The sequence below is a fragment of the Myotis yumanensis genome, unplaced genomic scaffold (genome assembly GCF_028538775.1).
Source record: "Myotis yumanensis isolate MYYU_CA2020_CCGP unplaced genomic scaffold, mMyoYum1.0.hap1 SCAF_1, whole genome shotgun sequence".
Classification (NCBI taxonomy): Eukaryota; Metazoa; Chordata; class Mammalia; order Chiroptera; family Vespertilionidae; genus Myotis; species Myotis yumanensis.
The window spans coordinates 60,624,821-60,646,191 of record NW_027223752.1 but is presented as its reverse complement, the minus strand read 5'-3'; the positions used below and the strand labels follow the sequence as shown (position 1 = coordinate 60,646,191).

Below are 21,371 nucleotides of genomic sequence, written 5' to 3'. Positions count from 1 at the left end.
ATCACTGAGCTGTCGTTCATCTAGAAAAATGAGGGGTTTGGACTACATGTACCCAAGGTCACTCTGGCTCCATCTTTCTGTCAACTTGTATTCATAGAGAAGTAGTTTAAGCTTTATGGTAATAAGTGAAGCTGAATTAATAAGTTTAAGAGCAATAATACTCTATAAGGTGGAATTGGATCATGCCATGATGAGCCTAGGAGATTTAGACTTGAGTTCTAAAAAAAAAATATTGTGTATAGTTCTCTACTTGAGCCCTTGAACTGTTGAATTGAAAAATGTTGACCTTGTGGTTTATCTAAAATTTCACTGGAGAAGTGTGGACCAGCCAACCCTCTCTGTTCTGTTCAACACACCTGAAACCTTGGACCTAAAGGGCAGTATATGGGGGACCAGGGGCCTTGGATTTGTGTCCCACTTCTGCCCTTTACTAGCCTTGTGATCTTAATCAAATCACTTACCCCCTCCTGGCATCAGTTTTCTTATTTAAAAAATGGAATGTATTTAATTACTCTTGTAGCTCTTAGGTTCTCTGATATGAGAGTCCATAAATAAATAACCCCTTAGTAAAATATCCTCAATTAATCTAGTCGTCCGAGGTTTACCTTTGAATATATGGATCCCAGTTGACCCTCTCAGCAAAGTTTGGAAGCAAATAGGAATCGTATAAGGGGCCCTTTTAAAGTTAGGTATAGACTCTAGAGAATTTGGTGGTGTGCCCAGTGTGCTTAGTCAGTGGCAGAACCTCAGCTGGAGCCTAGGACTTCTGATTCTTCAACTGTGTTCTGTACTTTGTATGACACATTGTCTTTCATTAAATCCCGATCACCCTGTGATACTTTTCAAGCATTCTGGCACATTTTTCAACTCTTTGAAATTATGAGGACCTACTAGCCATCTCCCCTTGGAGTTCAACCTTGAAATTCTGTTCATTTATGATTTTAAATAATGTAACATAGTAACACTTTGTTCATGTGCATGCTTAAGTGATTTCTTGAAAAGTACTCCATCTAACATTTATCCCTTCTTTTCCTGATTCTCTTTCAGATAGCAGTTCTGTGGATGAAAAGGTTTTAAATCATGCATTTTCTTCCCTGCTGAGGGATCTTGTCTTTTGTACATGTTTGTTTGTGACATATTAGACCTGTTTTGGTTCCTCTGTTTTAGTTGTGAAATGTGCATGTTATCACAGCTTTCCATCCTTTGGTTGTCCTTTAAGTGTGCCCCCGATATGTTGCATTTCTGAAGAGGTTACACCTTGCCAGCTGCGCTTCTTTAGCTTACACTTGCCAACCTAGGGGTCTGCTACGGTCAAACGCAGCATCTGTTCTTAAGTCTGGCTAATCATGATCTCCTGGACTGACTCATGGTCTTCACTGCATATACTGAGTTTTAAGGGCAAACGGTATTTGTAATATGATTTACTTTCCGGACTCTGCCAGTGCCTTTGTTTAAATGCTGACAGCTCATTTCAAAACCTCCACTCACAAAAACATGTAGCTTTGACTTGGAGCTGACCCTGCTTAGCATTTGTCATACCAGGTGTTATGTGTCTAGTGCAGTTGACCCATGTCCCAAATTCTCCTCTCTGCAGTTACTGTATGCTAAAAGTCTGTTTTCTTTTCTTTCTTTCTTTTCCCCCCTCATGTTTTATTTAAGGCTCGAATAGTAAGTGGCAATGATTTGGATGCTTCCAAATTCTCCGCGCTCCAGGCATTTGGCGGGTAAGTACATTCGTAACCTTCCTAAAGTATTCCTTTCATCAGTAGTACTTGGCTGTGCTCTCAACATATGTATTTTGAATGCAGGATGTTGCATGTGGTATAATTAGATAGCCTCACTGTGCTTTCTTTTTTCACAATAAAGTAGCTCCTAGAGTGTTTTTAAAAAAAAATATATGTATAATTATATATATATAATATATATAATATATATATTATATATATATATAATATATATATATATATATATATGAAGAGTCTATATCAAAATCACCTAACCAGATTAGGTATTAACATTAACATTACATACACAAATAAAAACATAATTTTACTAAATGTGCTCATATTCATACAGATAATACTAACTTTGATCTGCTTGTTTGTACTTAGTGATGTGTGTGTAAACAGTTTTCTATGTCAATGAGTTAATGAATATAATCTCCATTAACATTTTTATAGTGGTATTTAATGGATGGGTAAAAAGTATTTAAAATTTAATCACAAAATAATGTATGAATTATATTCTATATGTAAAATACACAAACAAAATAAAAGATTCCCTTTAATGCTCATAATTATACATTGGTATCAGTTTAACATTTATGTTCTCAGACCTTTTCTGTGTGCTTGCATACATATCTAAGCTCAAAGAAAATTGTTTTATATTGTGTATCGCTGTATATTTAGCATAAATTAGGCTATTTTGTGTATAAATAAACAAGCACCAGTTTAGTGTTGACTTTGTAGCAGGTACTTTTACAGTTCTTTTATGTATAATGACTTGTTTGATACTTACAATGGCCCTATGAGGTAAGTGTTATTTTGACTTCCATTTTACAAATGAGAGCACCTATGTTTAAAATAGTTTTAAAAAACAAACTTCCCCTTCATACAGCCAGTAAGTGACAAAATCAATATTCAAACCCTGCTAGTCTAGTTCCAGAGTCTTACTATATTGTATCTGCAACTCATGGTTTCCTTTTCCCGTTCCTTTTATTTTTTCCATCTAACAGCATGTCTTGGGAAACTTTTCACTTCCTTATTTCTAAGTGATGCAAATATTTTAAAATATTTATGTAATATTTATTTGTTCATTTTTCTATTGCTTTTAAAGGATATTTATAGGTGGTATTATTGTAAATGATACTGCAGCAAACATATAACAAATTGTTACTTTGTTATGGGTGGACTAAAGCTTATTCATAGAATAGGCAGACAGATTAGTTGTTTTATTAGAGTTGACATTTGAACACATTTGTATTTAATATAAATAGAAACAAGATTTAGATGCATATTTTAGGGAGTTTTTAGGCAAATAAATACTTTCAGTTATAATTATAATACTTTTATTCTTCAAAAATGAATATTCTGTTAAGTACATCCACTTAAATGAACTTATAAAATGTTAAGTTTAAAGCTCCTGGAAAATAACATATACCATTTTTTTTCAAGTAAAAGTAATTTAGGTGTTTTTTTTTGTCTTAAACCTTTCTATGTCTTTATATATGTGAAGAATTTATTCACAGTCTTACTGTTATATCACAACGATTTAAATTTAAGAAAACCAGCTTACATAAAAGCTTATCATAAAGTATCTATAGAAAATTCAAGTGAAAAATGGATTACTCTCTTGTCCGTATCTCACACAAACTGTCTCTCCAAGTTTACTAGACATGATAACTTGACAAAATGAATGACAGGTTACCATAGAAAATAATTAAGTTGAATTTCAATTTACTTATGAAAAAAATGTTGTATGTCAAGATCTTGGAGGCTAATAGAGTTTCTGGTCTTATAGTCCCTGCAACTCCTCCTTGCCAATGGCATCCTTCATTTCATAACAACTTGCTTTCCTAACTCATGTCTGAATATGGACTTTATTATTGTCAGAGCAACAGAGTTAGTCTCTAGATTCATGTTTTTGTTAAGGGCAAGCTGTATAAATGCCTAGCTAAAATAGGTCATCTTTGCCTTTTGAATAGATCCTTTCCACATGGTTTTCTTCAGAGACTGTTCATTTCAAGGACTTTCTAAGGGAGTTTAAAATTCTGATGCTATGGGGAAGGGGGACTTTAGGACAATTTGCCATTATCTGAATCTGTATTTCCCCTTGAAGAATCTTGAAGATACCCTTCCCTTAAGTAAAGCCTTCAATCACAACCTCTTTCAGAAAGATTTGCTTCTTGTTTTACTTCCCCATACATATTTTAAAATTATTTTAATAAAATGAAATATCATTACAATTCTTCTATATATTATAATGTCTACAGTCCTGGAAAACTAGTACTGGAGCAAACTTTCAAAATAGGGAGTCATTGCTTCTTCTTGACAATACTATTTTATAGTTCACTCTTTTACCTTCAACATTCCTGATCAGTTCAGAGCCAATCCACAGTCATCACTCCCTCCCCTTTCTCAAGTGTCAGGGAAATAGTCTATACTCATTGAAATAGGATAATGGAGCTAACCATGCTGTTTTCTGGTTTCTGCTGATCTCTTCATATATTTCTTGTAAATGTTGCTGGAAAAAAACATGCCAAAATTTATTCTGCCAAACTTTTCCCATGTATCACAATAAATTTAGACAGGTTCTAGAAAAGGAATTGGGAGATGTAGAGAGAAAAGATAAACAGGAAATTGAAAGAGAGAGAAGACTGGATGGATGCATGTTTCAGTGAAATTGTTCAATTTAACATTTTACATCCACTAGTAGCTTTACAGAAGCTTGGTCACTTTTGTTAAAAATGTAAGCTAAAGGGCTTACTAGAAGCACACACCACGATGGTGTTAGGGAGGTACAAGAGCTTTTTTGGAGGAAACATCCCAGAGATGAAGTAGAGAGACAGCAAGAGCAGGCACGAAGAGCCTTTGGACCACGGCATGGGTCTGACCTCTGGGAGAGGAAAAAGGGGAGAGAGAAGGAAGGACTGGGTATGAAAAGTTTTAAATGAGGTTACAAGAAAGTGCCAGTCAAATCTATGAGGAGTCCTAGAAGAAGATTGCATGTTAGAGGGGTCCCACATTGAGCAGAAGTCCCACATTTCTATTACTTCCACATGCTCAATCATTGTTGGGAGCAGCTTGAGGGATGTGGCCTTGGGTTAATGCTGCAGTGTATTCCGTAGGTGAAGGCTGTCATCCAGCTACACTTCTCTGAGGAGATTTTCTCTGAGGGATGTTTGAGTGATGCGTGCTCATGGCTACCCAGAATTTGATAAGTCAGTTTGATGAAATTACTTTAATAACTAATAGTAAATGAAGTCAGACAAGTGCCTTCTCCAAATATGAACCACTTTATTAATAAAAATGATACACCTTATCCATATGACATAAGTTCACCCTTCCCTGGTCATTTGTAATAATAGTTTTATTGGTTGTATGATGAATATGGTTTCAAGGCAATTTTATGTATTTTTTACTTTGTAGTTTCAAGGTACTAGCTTTGTCTGTACCAGAATTGGGAAGAGTCTATAAAACAGTGGTGGGATAAGGGGAAAGAAAGATAGTGTGAAAGAAGAGATGTTGACCTTAGTTTCTTTTCTTCTCTAGTCACCTAAGGTCTCTGGAGGATAGTTCTCATAGAACTAAGTTCCTTGAGCCTGGATAAAGGAAGGTTTGGCTTCTGTTCATGGTTCTGAACTAGGCTATAGCTGCTTTCCTTAATTCCAGGAATCTGGTGATTGTTTTCCAATACATTGCCAAGGCTGAGTCAACCTTGTCAAGCAAGAGGTGATATTGAGAGTAGTAAGAAAAATCAGAGATAGAGAAAAATAAAGAAATACTGATTAAGGGCAGGACACTGAGAGTGTCAAATAGAAAAAGAGAAGGTTCTGTTTTGACTTCAATTTCAGATAAATACAATTGAAATATCCATATCTAAAAAGTTTCTCCAACAAAGAAAAAAGAGGATTCATGATCAAAAGTGAAATGGCCTCCTTATCAATTGGAGTTAGAGCTAATATGAAAAAAATGCCTAGATAATCCCGCCCCAACCCAGTAAGGACTTAGTAACATTACCTTTGGGTGTGAGTCAAGCCGCTTTCATTTATTTATTTGTTTGTTTGTTTGTTTGTTTATTTATTTAATTTTATTGGGGTACCATTGGTTCACAAAATCATGCAGGTTTCGCCCTTGTTGGTTTGGCTCATGGATAGAGCATTGGCCTGCAGACTGAAGGGTCCCCGGTTCGATTCCAGCCAAGGGCACATGCCCAGGTTGCGGGCTCGATCCCCAGTAGGGCACGTGCAAGAGGCAGCCAATCAATGATTCTCTCTCATCATTGATGTTTCTATCTATCTCTCCCTCTCTGAAGTCAATAAATTAAAAAAATTAAAAAAAATCATACAGGTTTCAAGTGTAAAACTCAACCAAATATCTACACACTGTATCACCTACCCACTGACCAAAAAAATGCAGTGGACCTGAATCTCTTTAAAAATGTGATTCAAACCAACTGATCTAAGACACAGCCATTCTAAAGCGAGATTAATTCATGAATGAGGTCCTCCTATGGACAAGGCATTGGCATAGCTCTGTGGAAAGAAACCACAAAGACCAACTCTGAGTTTAAAATCAAGTTGAATAGAAACCTTATAAAATTATACAATTTAAATTCATAGGTACCATAGGAATGACAAACATGTAGGACCATAAAAATTGTGTTAATACTTTTCCATTGTAAAGAGAGATAAATAGAAATCAAGAAGGATATTTAAAGCCATGTAGAAGAATTTATATTTCACATTGCATAAATGAGGAGCCATTAAAAACACTTAAATGGAAAAGTACTGTACTTTAAGGAGATTAATCTTTAACAGTATGTAGCTTGGACTTAATGGGGAAGAAGGAATGAAAGAAGAAAGATCAGTTTGCAATTGTCTAGGACGGTAAAAGGTATTGAGGACTAAAACTAGACTGATGGCAATATGAGTAACAGTAAGTTAAAATATTATTGGTGTAAGATTGAATTGCTGTATGATAATGGATTGTGAAACTAGACCCTGTTTGCATCTGATAGCCATTATACTAGTGAGCTCCTATACCAAATCCCCTGGAAGGAAAAGATCTCTTCCATAAAAACAACTGACTGAAAAGTCAAAGAAAAACAAATATTTCCCTTTTTCTCCAAAGAGTAACCTCTTACTGAGACTGACACAAACTGTTATGTCATTTTCTTAATATTTGGCACACTTATTCAAGTATGAAAGGATGTTTGTGCAGGATAAACCATGGACCCAGGGAAGGAATTACAGTAGTAGAAACACCCATTTTCTAGGCTTAGGATAATCTCTGGCCCTTTCTTCAAGAAATAAGGAAGTTACTTGAGGGGATAGAGAAGAATCTAATTTTTTTGTTATTTAATATTAATTAAGATTTTGAAACCTCAGGATCATCCTGGGTGGCAGGCAAGGGAAACCCCAAATTTTACTCGTCACATAAAGGCTACTTCTTATCCTTATGCTGATGGGATTACATTGTAGATCCAGAAGATGCATATGATCCCTGTCCATATCAACCCAGGATGCAGATAATGTCTTCATTGCAGGGAAAGAAACCACAGCCACCATCAGCTTTCCTTTAGCCATTTCCTGGCCCCGGAGCCATCCATAATTATTGCACATAATGATTGGCTCCTTAGGAAGGAACTGCTTTCCCTTTTTACCTTTAGGTGACTGCCAACTAAAACCAAACCCAGCAAGAAGGCTACCTTTCCCTAGCTTCTAAGAGCGCTAACTCTACACCATAGTACTTGAGACATACTTTAAAGGAACCCCAAATTGTGCACTTCCCAAAGACTAGTGTTTTAGCAATAGAAATTGTATTTTATACCCAGCCGCTGAGGCTAAATCTTTTCTTTATTAGCATGATGCTAATTCTACCTCCCTACCCTCATGACTCCTACTCAAAATCATTTTTCTTGCTCTTGGCTTCACCTCAACAACAACAACAAATACTCTGACGCCAGTGCTTGTCATACTTTCTTCGCTGAGCATTGCAGGAAGACCCAGCTAATTAATGTAGCAGCTACAGTAGACAATACAGTCTCAGAAAAATAAAATTCTGAGATAAGAAACCTAAGGAGAGCATATATGCTGGAGAAAATAATGCTATGTTTTCTAAAGACTTTCTGTGTTCAAATTGCTTATTGAACATTTATATGTTACTATATATTTTCAGTTCTTTAAAATGGATTTTTAATCATGACCTCTCAGTCTCTGGTTTGGCTTACATTTATTAGAAAATCTGTAAATCTTTATGGATACACCACACAGAATCAATTTTAATCTTCCAATGCCTCCCAGATATGTTACGTGTTTGAGGAGAAGCAAATTAACATCACTGCTACATCCTTTATGAAGATAGTATTTGAGTAGTCAGTCTTAAAACAGTGCCAGTTCAATAACCATGGAAAATGTCATCTGTCACATTGAGCAGAATAATCACTTGTTAGAAAATTACCAGTTATTAGACAAAAACATTGAAAATAACTCTACTAGATAAGGTGGCAATTATAATGAATAACATGGTTTCTAAGCCTGATGGTTACTTCCAAGATGTAATTGATTGGGCTGTTGAGTACATCTAACATTTTTAAAATATCGTAGGGGGAAAAATCACGGAGCTTGATCATTTTATTTCCCAATAAAGCATATATTAAGTGCTTTTTAGTATCTTTTAATAAATGAATATCGTATTTCATGAAGGTATATAATATAGCTTTCCTCTTATAGGCAGACAAGAGTAGTAATATATATATATATATATGCTAAAGCGAATGAATGACCGGTCACTATGATGTGTGCTGACCACCAGGAGGCAGACATTAAATGCAGGAGCTACCCCCTGGTGGTCAGTGTGCTCCCACAGCCAACCTCCCGTGGCTGGCCAACCTCCCACAGTCCCTCCCCCTGGCCTGCTGGCCCCAATCAGGGCCAAATGGGGCTGGCCAGGGGTGGAGGTTGGCCAGCCATGGGAGGTTGGCTGTGGGAGCACACTAATCACCCAGCCATCTGGGAGGAGAGAGACCCCATCTGTGCATGAATTTGTGCACTGGGCCTCTAGTAAAACAATAAAATAATCACTGTTAACACAATAGCATGCTTCTGTGACATTTTTATTATAGGCATACCTCATTTTTTGACTTTTTCTTTATTATGCTTCATAGATGTTGCATTTTTTATAAATGGAAAGCAAGAACCTCCACCAAGAGAAAGGTTACAACTCACTTTATTATAATACTCGCTTTATTATAATACTATCTTTATTACAGTGGTCTGGGACTGAACCTACAATATTTCTGAGGTATGCCTGCACTCGCTTCTTATTTAAAGTAACAACTTTGCTCAATCCATAATACTTTCTTAGATATTAAACAGCTTGCTGTCCAAACCATACCATAATTCTCAGGTATGACCAATTCTAAATTGAAAACTAGCAGATGAAGTAGGTCTTGGTTTTTAATCTACCTTAGCATTTAGAAACAGTATAAAGTATTATAGGATACATAGAGATAATTTGAATGTCATTTAAAAATAGCAATAATATGTTAAATTCATAATTATTGTAATAATATAATAATACCTTTTAAATGGTTACGATATAACAGGTCTGTATCTAAGCATTATTCATACATTATCCCCTCTAATCTTCATCACAAATTTTTGAAGTAGGTGTTAGATAATTATTCCATTTTTTAGATGAGGTGACTGAGGCTTAAAGACATTAAGCATGTTCAAGGTCAAGCAGTGACATGGGATCAGAGCTGGGAATTGATCTAGGTCTACATGCTTCCAGGGCTTGACTGCTTCACTATTATGCCAAATTGATATAATTTGCAAATAATCTTATTTCTGCATCAGTTCTTTGTAATTATATATTATATTCTAAACAATGTTTCATCATGTATTGGTTTGACAAGGTTTCTACAAAGATATATCAAAAAATGTGAGATTATACACACACACATATACATCCTATATAATAAAAGCCTAATATGCTAAGTGTCCAGTTGCTAGTCGTCCTTTCAATGAATCAAAGCATAATCTGTATATATAAAAGCCTAAGTGACTGTTAAGACCGGTTGACTGGTCGCTATGATGTGCACTGACCACCAGGGGGCAGACACTCAATGCAGGAGCTGCCCCCTGGTGGTCAGTGTGCTCCCACAGCCAACCTCCCATGTCCGTCCAACCTCCCTTGGTCCCAACCCTCCAGTCGACCAGCCTCAGTTGGCTCTGATCAGGGTGGCCGGCCAACCTCCCGCAGCCCCTCCCTCCAGCCAACCCACCTCCCATGGTCCCTCCCCCTGGACTGGGCGAGATGGCCCCAATAGGCTCCGATGATGGCCAGGCTGAGGGAGCCCACCCGTGCATGAATTCGTGCACTAGGCCTCTAGTATGTTAATTATATGCTAAGGCCGCTCAACCGCTCGCTATGATGTGCACTGACCACCAGGGGGCAGACACTCTGACTGGTAGATTAGCTTGCTGCTGGGGTCCAGCCAATTGGGACTGAGTGAGATGGGCCAGACATGCCCTGGAGCCCTTCCGTAGTCCCTCCCCACCTGGCCAACCTCCCGCATCCCTCCCTGGCCCCGATCGTGCACTGGTGGGGTCCCTCAGCCTGGCCTGCACCCTCTCGCAATCCGGGACCCTTCTGGGGATGTTGGAGAGCCAGTTTTGGCCAGATCCCGCAGGCCAGGCCTAGGGACCCCACTAATGCACGAATTTGTGCACCGGGCCTCTAGTATATATATATTCCTATCTAGGTTCCAGAGAGACATTTACTAAGTAATTTCAGAATAACTCCTAGAAAAACATTACCTAAATGTGTCAATATGGGTTGAATGACTGGATCCAAAGTGTGATAGTTCCTGAGTGGATTGTATCATGGGGAAGCTCCTAGTGGAGTGCTTCAGGAGTTGTCTTCAGACAGATTATTTTTAATTAAACCAGATGCAAAAATAAAAGCTGCAATTATCGGCTTTGAGCATGATATAAGGCTGGGCAACATAACTAGTGTATTAGGTGATGGAATTACTTTCTGAAAGATCTTAGCATACAACAAGAAGCTGAATCAAATAGGATGAAGTATACATAGTGTATCAGTCAAGATAAGCTAGGTTATAGTTCAGTAACACACAACTACCAAATCTAAGTGTATAAATCAAACATTTTTTTTGTCACCCATACTATATCTTAAGCGCATATAGATGCAGGGGAGCAGGATGAACCTTTTTCTTTATAGTTGCTCAGGGCATACCTTTGTTCATATTGCATTGGAAAAAGCAAATTACATAGCAATAACTAGGTTTAAGGGGAGGATTGGAATGCTACCCTGTCATATGTTCTAAAAGGAGAATAGGACTGGAATGTTTCTGAACAGCCCTAATTATCACAATTAGGGATAAGTGGAGATCTTACACTCAGACTCTGTAGAAGAGAGAAAGTGCAATTCAGTGTCATGGCATAAAAAAATATCTAAAGTATGCATTGACTCTAGCGGCAAATGAAGTAAAATTGTGGTGGAGAGCAGTAGACCTGAGAGGGCATAGAGAGGAGGACAGTGTGGGAAGACCGGAGGGAAGCTTGCTGCATATGGAGCTCTGCTGCTCTCAGGGCTGCTGTGTTCGGTTCAGGCCACAGCACTTGGACAGGGTTTAGACAACAGAGAAAGCTTGCCCATCAAACAAGCAGACTGAAAAGGGGTCTCAAATCACGCCATCTGAAAAACCACCAAAGCAGATGGTGAATCTGGAAAAGAGAAGGTTTAGGTGAGAGTATGTTCAAGGTCTTCAAATAGTAAAAAGATTAGGTATGAAAAATTAAATTGTCCTGATCTTCCCAGAGAGCAAAACATGGATCATTAGAGAAATTATGTGTAAGCAGACTTCTCAATATGAGGAAACATTTCCAATACGAGTTGCCTTTATAAAAACGAAGTTGCCCATTTTTAGGGATATTTACATAGCTTGTTAGAAATGTTGCAAAGGAAATTTAAACATTAGATGCTGGATTTCTTAAAGCCTCTCCTAATCTTAAGGTTTTATTACATCATATACTAATATTACATCCTATTCTAATATAATCACTGTATCAGAGAGATGTTGTTCTGTAACAAACCACCCTAACACTCAGTGGTTTAAAACTATGAATCCACTGATCTTGTTTGCATTCACTTTCACACGTATGGCCCACTGGACAGGGCCTACTTCTCACATGGCTGTGGGTGTCTGGCTGTTGTCTGGGCAACAGACAGGATTGGACCATGTATCACTCATCTTCCTGCTGGCCAGACCAAGCTTGTTCCTATGATAGTGACAGGACTACAAAGGAACAAGAGGAAGCATACAAGGCCACTTGAACACAAGGCCTGAACTGACATCCATCACTTTGGATACATTTTCTTGTCCAAAACAAGTTATAAATTCTGCTCAGGTTCAAAAACATAGAAGTAGACCCTGCCTATGTATGGGAGGAATGCACTAAGGCCATTTTTATGATCAACCACAATCCTGTATCCCTACAATTAGATGTTCTTCAAAATTACATATTTTTCATAACTTTACAAAAATAGAATGTTATTGCATATATTCACCTTCACTTAAACTATATTTTCAGTACTTAGAATTATAAAAAATAGCAATTACATGAAAATACCAGAATCTCACTTGGCATTTTCCAATTACCTTGGCTACCATACAAGGTACAGGCTGATTTACTTTCCAGTGGATAAAATGCTCGAAATTTTAAGAAAGGGAGGTATTTCTGACTTGGAGTTATCAGGGCAGACTTTATGGAGAAGATGGCATTGAATCAGGATTTGAAGTGTGGTTAGAATTTTGATATGTAAATATAGAAAAGAAAAGGCAGAGCAGGAAGAAGTACAAAAACTTCAGTAGTCCATAGCATCATGGGCAAGAGCATGTACTAGACAATAATGTGTCAGAGTATATGATGGAGCAAAGTGAAAAATGCATTTGGAAAGGTAAGTTGAAACTCTGAATGCCTGACTAAAGATATTAAATATATTAATCTTTTGAGTAATATATCTATAAATTTGAATACCTATGTCTTGTGAAAATGACTCAGGTGTTCTGAGAACATAGTGGCTGAACAACAGCTACTGGATAATGACAATGAGAGGAAAGAAACTACAAATTTATATCCACAATATTGTATATAGTTTTCATTAACCAGCACAGATTCACCTGCCAAAAGTACAAGAAACTTAATTTTCAGAAAGACATTAGTCTGCAGAAGCAAGTGTACTCAGGCATAGCAGACATCTATTTTGCTTTGAGTACTTTTATGTAACTCTGTCAACCATGATAAACGTCACTGTAATTCCTGCTCATTATCTTCATGGTTAGACTGTAAGGTCCTGGGTAGGAAAGGCCAAAGGATGAGGTTGGTGGAAGCCATCACTGCTCAGAACGCTCTGAGTATAAATCTTCTCACACAAGGTGACACCATCTGCCACATAATCTTGACATACAATTAGCTTCAGAAAGCAATACTTGCAATGATTGTTCTGGAGCGACAACACAGAATCTCATGTTTCAGAAGTTTCCCCCAGATTAATGATAAGATGCATTTATTTTGATCAAGTGTAGAAACGCCAAAGCTATAAAATAGGAGTGACTGAAGCAATGGATTGCATGTAGCAGAGCATTGTATCTGGGGAGAGCTGAGACTCAGTTTTGACCAACAAGATGAAATCTGTGAAAACTCTTTCCAATGCATGTTTGCCTCCATCAGTTTATATAGTCTGAGGAGAGAGAGTACGTGGACAGCTCTCCCAATTAGGGTCCAAGCTTAGACATATTTGATGGAAGACTGGGTTAGAGGAATGGAATTTCTGGGCAACAGAATTGAGGGAAGGAGAGTGGGATTCCTGTAAGAAGTTTTTTTTTGTTTTGTTTTGTTTTGTTTTTAAAAAATATATTTTATTGATTTTTTACAGAGAGGAAGGGAGAGAGATAGAGAGTTAGAAACATCGATGAGAGAGAAACATCGACCAGCTGCCTCCTGCACATCTCCTACTGGGGATGTGCCCGAAACCCAGGTACATGCCCTTGACCGGAATCGAACCTGGGACCTTTCAGTCCGCAGGCCGACGCTCTATCCACTGAGCCAAACCAGTTCCGGCCCTGTAAGAAGTTTTATCATAAGGGAACAAAGAGCCTCATGTGGCAATTGAGTCTCAGTGGTAAGACCTGAATTGTGGTTACTGTGAATATGTTTTAAGCCATCCTTAATGCAGCTACTCTCATTGCAAAAGTAACTTTTAAGGAGAAAAAAAAAAGGGTATATGTGGCTTTGTGCTATTTTTTTAGGAACTAAGCAAGACTTCTGAGTGCCCTTGCCAAATGGATGTGAACATCTTAAAAAATACAAATTAGATATAAAATACTAAGTGAAGGCAAATAATATCTTCCCTTTTTCCACTTGGTCATTGTGGCCCGAGGAGGGGGAAATGCTACATAATTTCTGGGCAAAAGACAGGCAATAATGTGATAAAATGGTAAACACACAGAATTCGGAATTAAAAGGCCTGGTTTTCAGTCTTGACTCCACCATTTATTAGCTGGACAAGTCATTTAACTTGTGAGTCATACTGCCTCTCTTGAAAAATGCCTATTATTATAACAATTAGCTCATAAGGTCACTTAGTCCATCTAAACTTTTCCACCTACATATGCACAAATAATAGATTTGTGATATGTTATAGAAAAATTAAAAGCTTCGGTCATGGTAGCCAGAAATAGGGTTTTATGGAACTAAGGGGTTTTGTACAACACAGGACTTCAATTCTAAAAATGGCAAAGTCCTGAGCAAGCCAAGATTAGTTGGCCACCTTATGAGATCTAAGACATTCTTGCTGCCCTAATTGGCCACAGAGAAGGTTTCTCTGAGAAGATTAGCATACCTATAACACATGTGTAGCTCACTAGAACTCTGAGAATTAAATTAGGTGTTATATTTCTGTCTATGCAGGTATCTCTGGGTTTCTGCCTGAGAAAACGTATGATTCAAGCTTGTAAGGTAATTGCCTACAAATTGAATTTGGTATATTTCATTAGGCATGACTGTTTGCCCTGGAAAATACAAGGGTCATATCTCAAGAAAGAAAGAGACAGGGAAGAAAGAAATGAGCCATAACAGGTAAAATGGAGAGTCCTTTTCTGAACTGAATTGATAGTGAGGAAGAGGATCTTGGGTAGAACAGAAATCTGTTTTCTTTCCCCCTTGAAGAAGCCATAGTAGGGAGAATTTAGCAGGGCTCCCTCTAGTTTCTAAAATCTTTGATGTTTGAGTGAAGCTATGGCAGATATTGACAAACTTCTCCCCTTTCAGTGTGTCCTACATTCAGTTTTCTGTTTTTAATTGCTAGATATTAGCTTTATCTTCTCAACTGAGATGAGCCTTTTCCTTACAGTTTCCGCAAGCTGGAGCATGAGAGGGTTTTATTTCATTATCGTTGCCAGGAAGGGCCAACTTCTTGGAGCCAAAGCTGAAAACAGACCTTACCACTGCTTAGACACTTCATACTTTTCTGCATCACACTGTTAAACATATCTCTAATGAAAATATGTTTTATTATACTTTATATTTCATGCTCACTGTGTGCAGGCTACAATTGAACTGTCTAATAAAGATGCTGATACAATACTTTCCAAGTTTCTCTGGCATCTAAATTCTATTGAGACCGCAGAGCCAGGCAGACTAAACATAGTAAAAATCAAACACAAGGTAAATATCAGTGGATTTGAGCAGAGAGGAAAAACTTAGGAGGAAGACTATATAAATTCATTCAAGGTCAAGTCAGCACATTCATTGAGGGCACACTAAAGCAGAGGCACTTTTCATCCTATGGGCCATTTTTTATTATAGGGTAGAGAAGCAGGAGATCATCTATCTCCTGTGGATGTTGCATTTAGCAGAGAGCATAGTTGAGGGGATAAGACAGTCATATGAATTATAATGGATCATAGGAAACAGAAAAGAACAACCAGGTGGCCTTATGCCCAAAATGTTAATTCATGATCTCTATCTTAATTCATATTTAAGATAGTTACTACTGACACGAACTGCTTGGATGTGGGGATTAGTGTTTGATTTTGGTAGATGAATACAATTCACAAGGTGTATTTCTGGGACGTGAGGATTTTAAAGATAGGCCAGTGCTAGACCAGGAAGAGCCTTCAGTAACGGCTAAGAACTATGGGTTTTTTGTTTGTTTCCTAACCCACTTTTCTAACGGCAAATACCCAAATAATCTGTTGGTTTACTATTATGGCAGTGGTGTACCAGAGAAAGTACCAGAATCTTCTGAAGGCAGGGAAGAGTCCTGTGTACCTTCCTCTTCCTTTAGATATTATTGTATCACCTGCATATTATAGCACCTGTTCTTTCTTGATGAAACACCATTTTTAGGCAATCAGGTGGCGGGGAAGACATTTGAACAGTCAGTTAAAAAACTAAATCTCTTCTATGAAGATCGGGGTGGAAGTTGTATATAATATATACTGGAATGAGACAATTTGAAGACTTGGAATATTATTTACAAAAAGAGAGCAAAGGGACTCCTTTATCATAATAAATGATGATTTAAGATTTCAGCATCTTCAGTTGGGGAAAAATATGAACTGGATAGTCCAACAGAAATTGTAAGGAAACCTCTAAAAGTGAGGGACTAAATCATTGGTGAAAGCTTAGGACTAGTATAGAAATTTAAGATTCAACTCTGCAGAAGTGATGACTAGATAGAAGTGGCACAGATTGAGTATAGAAACGTAGGTTGAATGACTATGAAAAAAGGATGTTGCTAAACTCTTATGAAAATGCATACTACTATTTTCCCTGTATGTAACAGAAAGTTAGGACACATGCTGTGATGTAGAGACTGTAATAAGTTGTTGATTCAGGATCTCTTTGACTTACTTATGTTACCATACTAACTTATGAAGCTCTAGTCTTTCATCTTCTTTTTTGATATAGAAATGGAATTCATGAGCTTTAAATCTGGTATAAGATTCTGATGCATCGATTTAAATTCCAGCTAAATAGCTATTCGGTAGTATAACCACAGATGAGTTAACTGATTTCTCTAAAATTATTTTTTCATCTGTATAAGGAAATAATTACAATTTCCACCTCATTCCATTGCTATGAGTTTTAAATGAGTCTACATATGTAAACATTTAACTTAATGTTTATAGTACATAGAAAGCAAATGTCCATTACAAGCTGGACATTAATAATTGTCCCATGTTTTCAAATATGCTTCAACATGTATATCTCTGATAATAAGTTTAGATTTTAAAGATCAAACTATATTTTAATGAGAACTTATGTGCTCACATCAGAGAATACCCTTTTCAATGTAAAAAATCCCTATATCTGCATATTCAAATTGGACTATGATCCATCATTCGGAATGGTCTAAAAAAAAACAACAACCATGTAACAGAACAGCCCCACAATTAAACCAAAGAGCTCAGCTGGTCTGCACCCAATGGGTTTCCAAAAAATGACTCTTTGATCCATATTCAATTTCAAAGTTATTTTGTATAAATTGAGCAATAAACAGAAAAAATAAAGTTGGACAATTTGGGCACAGAGAATGGACATTGTAGGCATGTGCTTAGTTGGACACTGGTGTAAGACTTCCTGAGACCAATGGTTTTGTCCAGCAAGCTGACCAATTCAATAATTTAATGTAATAATATTTCAATGTACTGGGAGAATTAATAATAACACTGCCACAATTTCTCTTTTGATGGGAATAGACATCTTAATATTATTTAATAAGTTCAGAGTTTTATTCTTTTTTATTTTGGTGTTTTATTATTGGTGTTTTATTTTATAGTGTGTATAGTAGGTCAGTTATTTAAAATTTGGCTTCTCCCAAGCAATTCCATGTCTGTGTCATACAGGGATTTGTGATTTTGCTGAGGCACAAATTTTATGTTGTTGTTCCCAAATCCCCTGTTCCATGCTGCCTTGCTCTCTGGTCACTTGGAAATTACATATGATAGAGTTATCGTGTTGTTTGTAAGTCTCATGTGTATATGACAAGTGCCTACTGTTCAATGTATTTCTTTCTTTTGGCAAATAACAACCTGTAATTTCATTATGGCTAAAATGAGTTCAGGCAAGTGACTCTAGTCCTTGGTAATTTCATCAAAATGGTAGGGACTCGTCTGTGTCCCTGTTTGGTTCACTGTAGGGCTCATTCCTGTGATTGCAGAATCTACAGCCCTAACTCTCTTGGCTTGTGCCAATATGAAATCATGGATGAACCAAAGGGCATTCAGAACAGATCCCCCGGATGGGTCAGTCTTGCATTTAGAGGGAGAACAATGGACTATTGTGGTCTCATGCCAGAAGGTCTCCTGGAAAGGAGATTTCAAAGCCTCTCGTCCTTTCAAATAAATTCTCATATTTTATCACCTTCACTATCTGATGAAGGTTCTGTATGTCAAAACCAGTCATGCTTTTAATTCCATTTATCTCATTACATCTTCTCTCCTTTTATACCAGATCCAGCAAACCGAAAGTTCTCTGGCTCTTAGTGAGAAAGTTCTCCTGGGGTCTTTGCCCTCAGGAATCTTCCCCCACCTCCCTTCCTGGCATCCAATGCAAACTAACTTACATTCTGGTTAACATACCCTTCGGTTTTCATTTAATTCATTAGCTCTCTCATCTCTTACAGAGCTGTATGTTTAAAGTTCTACTCTTAGTTTAAAAGACCTAAATAATCCCTTATTCAAACTCAGCGAGGGTCAGCATGATGAAAAGATCTAGAGAAAATATATGTTGAGTGATCCAAGGTCACTGTTCAATTTTAACTTTTCAACTTTGTTCTTTGAACAGGTCAGAAATCTTTAGATAAAGTTATGCCATATTTTAGCATTTTCTTCTTTTTCTCTTTTTTACCCTATGTTCTACAGACTAATAGCCTGGCAAAAATGTCCACATCCCAATCCTTGAAATCAGTAAATATTTTACCTTACATGGTAAAATGAACTTTGCAGATATGATTAAATTCTGGATCTTGAAATGGAGAAATTATCAGGACTATAGGCAGCTTCTGCCTCTAGAAGCTGGAAAAGGCAAAAAAAAAAAAATCTCTCTTAAAGCCACCAGAAGGAACGCAGTCCTGCTGACCCCTTGATTTTATGACATCTGATCAGACTGTAAGATAATAAATTTGCATTATTTTAAGCCACTAAATTTGTGGACTTCGTTATAGCAGCAATAGGAAACCGATATACTATCCCTCTTTTTTTTCCAGTGGGTCAAAACAATCTCTAAACTTGACCACCAAAGCACTGTGAAGCTTCTGGAACACCTGTTCTTTTTAGTTTCCTCTCTTTTATCTCATTTTGGAATGTGTGTGTATGTATGTGTATATGTATCTGTGTTATAGCAGAGCCTCTTGTGCAAATTCACTACTGTCACTTCATGAGAATTGGGATTGCATCTATCATCAATCTAACAAACTATTTATCCAGTGTCTGCTGGGTACTCAGTGCTGTGCTATGTGTTGTTTTAATGATTCTTCTCTAAGAGGTTATAATGTCTTTTGCAATCATGAGTTGAGAAATAAACTTGGAGAGTGAAATTACTTGCAACCTGAAAAAGCAGTTATCTTTTCCATTAGCTGGCGTAGAAAAACATTTCTTTTCCTATCTGGAGAAATATGTTCTCAACTGGAAATTCTAAGACCACTTCATTCTGGAAGTTATTACTCATAAAGTTATTTGCTTCTTTGCAATGTCAGGAGGACAGTGCTAAACTGAAACGGAAGCATGAGGCTCACATCTCCTAAATGAGAACAGGTATGACAAGCGGAAGCAGCCTCTATTTTGTCAACTCAGCAGGGTTTCCAGAATCACGGGCCTTCTTGAGGGGCCACTGTCACTAATGACTGTGTTGTGCATGTGTGTTACCAAATCTGAAGTTCAGTGGCAAGTGCTCTAGATTGCTACAGACTGTTTTGGATTTTCTTAGCAACCAATCTGGTAGGCACTGAAGGACTAAACACAATGAGAATTTTATGATTTTCAAGCAGAAAAAAAATAACCGGTAGCTCTAGTCTGGGATGGTTTTACCATGATAATTTATAATTTGGTGTTTTAACCAATAAGGGAATAATTTGTTTGCCTTTAGGTTTTTGTACATCTCACATGAGTGTTAAATCTGTTTTTATTAAACAATGGAAAATACAAAAAAGAATAAATCAAAATTAATTGCTTAATCCTACCATCCAGAGATAACTACAGTGGACATTTTGGGATGTGTTTGTATGTATGTGTGTATGTATTTTAAAACAATCCATTCTCAGTTCAAAATTTCAAAGAGCCCAAAGGGGAAATAAATACAAAGCCCAAGTCAATTTCTTTCCCACTTCCCATGATTAACCAGTGTTTACATTTTCTTGCATAGTCTTCCAGAAATCCCCTTTCTTTCTCACTTTGTGTGTATGTGTGTGTGTGTATATGTGTGTGTTCTGATTCCAGCCCTGGAATATGAATATATATATATATATATATATATATATATATATATATTTACTAGAGGCCTGTTGCACGAGGATTCATGCAATAGGCCTTCCTTCCGCTGGCTGCTGGCACTGGTTTTCCTCTGGCACCCGGGACCCAGGCCTTTGGTCCGGCCACAGCAGCAAGTCTTGGCTTGTCCGCTCCGGCCGCAGCAGAGAAGCCAAGCCTCTTCAGTCTTCAGTCGTCTTCAGTCTTCACTCTGCGCCCACATATGCAAATTAACCACCATCTTTGTTGGGTTAATTTGCATACTCATCCTGATTGGCTGGTGGGCATAGTGGAGTGACACTAATTTGCATGTTTCTCTTTTATTAGTGTAGATATATATATGATTTTTAACAAAATTGAATTATATTTAGTATTATATTTAAAATCTATTTTCATTTAGAAATTTAACCGATTAGGTGATTCCCATTATTGCCATTTTACAGATGAGGAAATTTAGAGTTAGACATTAAGTCCAAGGTCACACAGCAAGCAAAAGATAGAAGTGTGTTCTGATTCCAGCCCTGGCTTATTTCAGACCTCAGGTATTGTAGACTTCTTCTCATGCCAATAAATGTTTACAATTATTATTTAATATGGCATAACATTAGAATATCATGATATATCATAATTTAGCCAAATTTTATCATTAGATATTTAGGTTATTTCCTTCTCATTATTCTAAGTAATGTTCTTCCTAAATTATTTTGCTAAAATAATTTACTAGAAGCTTACCAGTAATTACTAGGTTGGTAAATTATCCTCAACAAAGATTTGATCAATTATTTACTTGTACTGTTACATATTACTAGAGGCCCGGTGCACAGATATATTACTAGAGGCCTGGCCTGCGGGGATCAGTGGGCCTCCGCACCTCCTCAGCCTGGCCTTACCCGCCAGCTGCCAACTCATCGGGCTTCAGCCTGCTGTCCCAGTCAATCCCACACAACACAAAGTAGTGCGCGAAGCAGCAGGCAGCCAGGGAGGAGCCGGAGCCCAGGCTGGGTGCCACCAAGGGATCCCCTGCTCATCCAGGCCCCACTGCGCCTGCCTCTAGCACTGGGGCGCACAGGGGGAGTGTCCGCGCTTACACT

General features: G+C 37.4%; 1 protein-coding gene across 1 annotated transcript in view; it reads left to right on the top strand.

Moving 5' to 3' along the window:
- Nucleotides 1-21,371, top strand: part of UNC13C (unc-13 homolog C) — a 525,683-nt gene that overhangs the window by 133,275 nt on the left and 371,037 nt on the right. The window contains exons 4-5 of the mRNA XM_070422420.1: nucleotides 1,048-1,070; nucleotides 1,660-1,724. Of these exons, the coding sequence (XP_070278521.1) occupies nucleotides 1,048-1,070; nucleotides 1,660-1,724 (88 nt within the window). The remainder of the gene's footprint in view (nucleotides 1-1,047; nucleotides 1,071-1,659; nucleotides 1,725-21,371) is intronic.